The 6,104-nt window shown below is 17.9% G+C and overlaps 1 protein-coding gene across 1 annotated transcript in view; it reads left to right on the top strand. All coding sequences in view use genetic code 6, as the record gives it.

Moving 5' to 3' along the window:
• The window catches only part of TTHERM_000790459 (tetratricopeptide repeat protein), a gene marked incomplete at both ends in the record, with an annotated part of 9,264 nt that overhangs the window by 3,013 nt on the left and 147 nt on the right, over positions 1–6,104 (top strand). The window contains 13 exons of the mRNA XM_012800608.1: positions 199–288; positions 537–626; positions 913–1,002; positions 1,292–1,381; positions 1,651–1,740; positions 2,015–2,104; positions 3,604–3,693; positions 3,921–4,010; positions 4,272–4,361; positions 4,636–4,725; positions 5,010–5,099; positions 5,382–5,471; positions 5,748–5,837. Coding sequence (XP_012656062.1) covers positions 199–288; positions 537–626; positions 913–1,002; positions 1,292–1,381; positions 1,651–1,740; positions 2,015–2,104; positions 3,604–3,693; positions 3,921–4,010; positions 4,272–4,361; positions 4,636–4,725; positions 5,010–5,099; positions 5,382–5,471; positions 5,748–5,837 — 1,170 coding nt within the window. The remainder of the gene's footprint in view (positions 1–198; positions 289–536; positions 627–912; positions 1,003–1,291; positions 1,382–1,650; positions 1,741–2,014; positions 2,105–3,603; positions 3,694–3,920; positions 4,011–4,271; positions 4,362–4,635; positions 4,726–5,009; positions 5,100–5,381; positions 5,472–5,747; positions 5,838–6,104) is intronic.

Below are 6,104 nucleotides of genomic sequence, written 5' to 3'. Positions count from 1 at the left end.
TTAATTTATATATATTTTTCTTCTTTATGGTACTTATTTTTTTTACATATATTTATCTTTCTTACTTTAACTCTTTTTTTTATTTTGAATTTTGCTTTTATTATTTTTTAATTCATCTCTTATTATTTCATTTTTTATTCATTTTTTCCTTTTAAATAACTAATTAATTCTATATTATTTTCTTCAATATTTAAAAAGCTCAAATAAAATTGGTGCAACAGGTGCATCAGGCTTAGGTTCTGCTTTACCAAATTACACTAATCTCTCAAATTTGACACTTGATTTTAGGTAAAAATGATATGTTTATTTTTATTTTTTAATTTAAATTTAAATCACTATTTATTAGCTTTTTTATTAATTTGTTTTTCTTCTTTATTGTACTTACCTATGTTTTTTTTACTTAAATCTTTTTTACTTTAACTAGTTTTTTTATTTTCAACTTTTGCTTTTATTATTTATTAATTAATAATTTTTCTTCATTTTTTCCTTCTAAAAAAACTAATTATCTATTTATTTTTAATTCAATACTTAAAAAGCTACAATTAAATTGGTGATTAAGGTACATCAGTCTTAGGTTCTGCTTTAGCAAATTGCACTAATCTCTCAAATTTGGCTCTTAAACTTGAGTAAAAACAGTTTATTTGTTTGGATTGTGTTATTTTTAGTTTTTAATTTGAATTTAAAACACTTTTTATATACTTTTTTATTAATTTATTTTTATTTTTCTTGTTTATTGTACTTACTTATGTTTTTTTTACTTATATCTTTCTTAATTAAACTCGTTTTTTTATTTTAAACTTTTGCTTTTATTATTTATTTATTAATTCATCTCTTATTATTTCATATTTTATCTTCATTTTTTCCTTCTAAATAACTAATTTATTCTTTATTTTTTCTTTAATATATAAAAAGTTAGAATTAAATTGGTGTAATAGGTGCATCAAGCTTAGGTTCTTCTTTAGCAAATTGCACTAATCTCTCAGATTTGACACTTAATCTTTAGTAAAAAATATTTATTTATTTTTTTAATAGTGATATTTTTAGATTTTAATTTGAATTTAAAACAATACAACTCTTTTAATTTGTTTATTAGCTTTTAATTTATTTTTCTTTTTCTTTTTTATTGTACTTGTGTTTTTTTTTCTTATATCTTTCTTAATTTAACCCATTTTTTTTATTTTCAACTTTTGCTTTTATTATTTATCAATTAATATCTTATTTTTTCATATTTTCTCTTCATTTTTTCTTTCTAAATAACTAAATTATATCTTTTAATTCAATATTTAAAAAGCTACAATTAAATTGGTGATTAAGGTACATCAAGCTTAGGTTCTGCTTTAGCAAATTGCACTAATCTCTCAAATTTGACACTTGATTTTAGGTAAAAATAGTTTATTAGTTTTGAATTGTTATATTTTTTTTTAATTTGAATTTAAAACACTGTTTATTAGCTTTTTTATTAATTTATTTTTCTTTTTCTTTTTTATTGTACTTATTTATGTTTTTTTTACTTATATCTTTCTTACTTTAACTAGTTTTTTTATTTTCAACTTTTGCTTTTATCGTTTATTAATTCATTTCTTATTATTTCATATTTTTTCTTCTAAAAAAACTAATTATCTATTTATTTTTTCCACAATATTTAAAAAGGACTAATTAAATTGGTGCAACAGGTGCATCAGGCTTAGGTTCTGCTTTAGCAAATTGTGCTAATCTCTCAAATTTGACAATTAATCTTTAGTAAAAAAGTTTATTTGTTTTTAATTGTGATATTTTTAGTTTTTGATTTGAATTTAAAACAATATAATTCTTATAATTTTTCTTTATTAGTTTTAATTTAATTTATTTTTCTTTTTTATTGTACTTATGTTTTTTTATCTTATATCTTTCTTAATTTAACACATTTTTTTATTTTTAACATTAGCTTTTATTATTTATTAATTCGTATTTTTTCATCATTTTTTCATTATAAATAACTAATTAAATAAATATTTTTACTTCAATATTTATAAAGTGAAAATTAAATTGGTGATTAAGGTACATCAGGCTTAGGTTCTGCTTTAGCTAATTGCACTTACCTCTAAAATTTGACACTTAAACTTGAGTAAAAAACAGTTTATTTGTTTTGAATTGCGATATTTTTGTTTTTAATTTGAATTTTAAACAATAAAACTCTTTTTGTTTGCATTTTATATAAATTATTTTCTTTTTTATTTTGATAATAGTTTTTTTATTTATTAATTTTTAATATAATTTTTTAATTAAAAGATTTTATTCTATTAATTTTTTTTAGTATTTTATTTTAATTTAATATAATATAAAAGTAAAAACTTAGTCAATAAATCATAAGAATTGAAAGTAATAAGTAAGTGTTTTAAATCAAAAAGATTAGTTGTCTTTAAAATAGATTTCTTTTGGTGATAAACTAGTGGTGAAAAAAGGATTAAAAATAATAAATATTTGAATAATAAATAGTAAATAATATGTTTTATTTATTATTTTATGTATTGAAATAAGATAATTTAACCTAAAATATAGATAGATAGATAAATTTATTACTATTTTTAAATTTATGAAAATTATATCCATTTTGGTAACTTAATAAATAACTTGTATTGACTTAAATAAATATATTTCACTGAAACCATCCCTCATTTTAACTAAAATCAATGATTTTAAGCTTAAATATTATTATATACTCTATCTTATTAAGGAATTTGATTGGTTACAATTTGCAACCCCTATATTTCTATTTATTATTTATTTTTATTTAGCCAATCAAAAATATCAGATTTTTAAAAATATGAAAATAAAACTAATTACAAAAATACATATTAATAAATAAATATATTAAAAATTTATTTTATTTTAGTGAGTTCGCATTTTAATTTTCCCTTATACCCAATTTATGTTTCCAAATATATTTTTATTTATAGATTTTAAATAGAAAATATTTAATAATGAATGTTATCCTAACTTTTTTGTGATTTCTATTACGAAAAGCAAATTTATAAATTCATATAATTTATTTATTCTTTTTATCCACTTTTTATTAATTAAATTACCATAAACTTCTATCAAATATTTTTGTAAAAAAAAAATAAATGATATAATAGATTAAAAAATATTACAGATTAGAAGAAGTAATTATTCATATTTTAATCAAAATTCTTTAAATTTATATTTACTAATATTAAAAGTTTTTAAACTCTTCACTTTAATCTCACTAGGTTCTCAAAATTGTTCTAATGTATATTTAAATTATGAATATTATTATTCTTATTATTAAAATTTTCTATATATTTATCTTTCAGTTTATTTAAATATTATTTTACGAAATGAAATTATCATTTATTTTAATTCATTTTATTAATACAAATATTTTTTTCATTATTTTAACTTTATTCAATTTTCACTTAAAATTTTTAATTTATTATCAATTTTTTAGGAGTTATTATTTTTTATTTATGTTTTCATTCTAAATCATTTAATTGATAAAATCAGTTTATTTGATTTGGATTATGATATTTTTATTTTTAAAAATTAATTCAATCCTTCTAAATAACTAATTTACTATATATTTTTTCTTCAATATTTAAAAAGCTACAATTAAATTGGTAATTAAGGTACATCAAGCTTAAGTTCTGCTTTAGCAAATTGCACTAATCTCTCAAATTTGACACTTTTTCTTTCGTAAAAATGGTTTATTTATTTTGGATTTTTATTTAATTTACTTTTCTTTTTTTTTTTGATTTTAATTGTGTTTTTTTTTTTTTCAAATTAAACTTATTCTTTTTATTTTCAACATTTGCTTTTATTATTTATTTATTAATTCATTTCTTATTATTTCATTTTTTTCCATCATTTTTTCCTTCTAAATAACTAATTAACTACCTATTTATTCTACAATATTTAAAAAGGTGTAATAAAATTGGTGATTAAGGTGTTTCATGCTTAGGTTCTGCTTTAGCAAATTGCACTAATCTCTCAAATATAACACTTGATCTTAAGTAAAAACAGTTATTTGTTTTAGATTGTGATATTTTTAGTTATGAAAATCAATTGAAAACAATATAACTCTTTGAATTTGTTTATTAACTTTTTATTTAACTTATTTTTCTTTTTTGATTTTAATTGTGTTTTTTTTTATTATTTCTTAATTTAACTATTTTTTAATTTTCAACCTTTGCTTTTATAACTCGTTTCTAATTATTTCATATTTTTACATCAATATTTCCTACTAATTTATTTTTTCTTCAATATTTAAAAAGTGAAAATTAAATTGGTGCAAAAGGTGCATCAGGCTTATCTTTTGGTTTACAAAATTGCACTAATCTCTCAAATTTGACACTTTATCTTGAGTAAAAACAGTTTATTTGTATTGAATTGTGATATCTTTAGTTTTAATTTGAATTCAAAACAATTTAACTCTTTTAATTTGTTTATAAACTGTTTATTTAATTTATTTTTCTTTTTCCTTTTATTGTACTTGTAGTTTTTTTACTTATATCTTTCTTAATTTAACTCATTTTTTTATTTTCAATCTTTACTTTTATAATTCACATCTTATTACTTCATATTTTTTCCTTTTAAATAACTAATTAACTATATATATTTTCTTCAATATTTAAAAAGGGTTAATTAAATTGGTGCAACAGGTGCATCAGACTTAGGTTCTGCTTTAGCAAATTGCACTAATCTCTCAAATTTGGCACTCTATCTTAAGTAAAAACAGTTTATCTGTTTAGGATTGTGATATATTTAGTTAATAAAAATGAATTTAAAACAAAATGATTCTTTTAAATTGTTTATTAGCTTTTTATTTAATTTATTTTTCTTTTTTATTGTGCTTATGCTTTTTTTACTTTTTCTTAATTTAACTAATTTTTTATTTTCAACATTTGCTTTTGTTATTTCTTAATTCATATCTTATTATTTCATATTATTTCATCATTTTTTCCTACTAAATAATTAATTAACTTTATATTTTTTCTTCAATATTTAAAAAGCTCAAATAAAATTGGTGCAAAAGGTGCACAAGGTTTAGGTTATGGTTTAGCAAATTGCACTAATCTCTCAAATTTGACACTTGATCTTAGGTAAAAACAGTTTATTTGTTTTGGATTGTGATATTTTTAGATAATAAAAATCAATTTAAAACAATATAACTCTTTTAATATTAATTTCTTTTTCTTTTTCTTCTTTATTGTACTTATTTATGTTTTTTTTACTTATATCTTTCTTACTTTAACTCGTTTTTTTATTTTCAACTTTTGCTTTTATTATTTATAAATTCATTTCTTATTATATCATATTTTTTCTTCATTTTTTCCTTCTAAAAAAACTAATTATCTATCTATTTTTCTACAATTTTTAAAAAGGACTAATTAAGTTGATGCAAAAGGTTCATCAGGCTTAGTATCTGGTTTAGCAAAATGCACTAATCTCTCAAATTTGACACTTAATCTAAGGTAAAAACAGTTTATTTGTTTTGGATTTTTTTTTTTTAGTTTTTAATTTGAATTTAAAACTATATAATTGTTTTAATTTGTTTATTAGTTTTTTATTTATTTTTATTTTTTATTGTACTTGTGTTTTTCTTTCTTTCTTACTTTAACTCATTTTTTTTATTTTCAACATTTAATTTTATTATTTATTAATTCATATCTTATTATTTCATATTTTTTTCTTAATTTTTTCATTATAAATAACTAATTAACTAAATATATACTTTAATATTTAAAAAGTCGCAATAAAATTGGTGATTAAGGTACATCAGGCTTAGGTTCTGCTTTAGCAAAATGCACTAATCTCTCAAATTTGACACTTGATCTAAGGTAAAAACAGTTTATTTGTTTTGGATTTTTTTTTTTTTAGTTTTTAATTTGAATTTAAAACTATATAATTGTTTTAATTTGTTTATTAGTTTTTTATTTATTTTTATTTTTTATTGTACTTGTGTTTTTTTTTCTTTCTTACTTTAACTCATTTTTTTTATTTTCGACATTTAATTTTATTATTTATTAATTCATATCTTATTATTTCATATTTTTTTCTTAATTTTTTCATTATAAATAACTAATTAACTAAATATTTATACTTTA

Source organism: Tetrahymena thermophila, assembly GCF_000189635.1.
Source record: "Tetrahymena thermophila SB210 genomic scaffold scf_8254047, whole genome shotgun sequence".
Lineage (NCBI taxonomy): Eukaryota > Ciliophora > Oligohymenophorea > Hymenostomatida > Tetrahymenidae > Tetrahymena > Tetrahymena thermophila.
The sequence above is the reverse complement of the archived record's forward strand: the minus strand, read 5'-3'. Positions and strand labels throughout refer to the sequence as shown.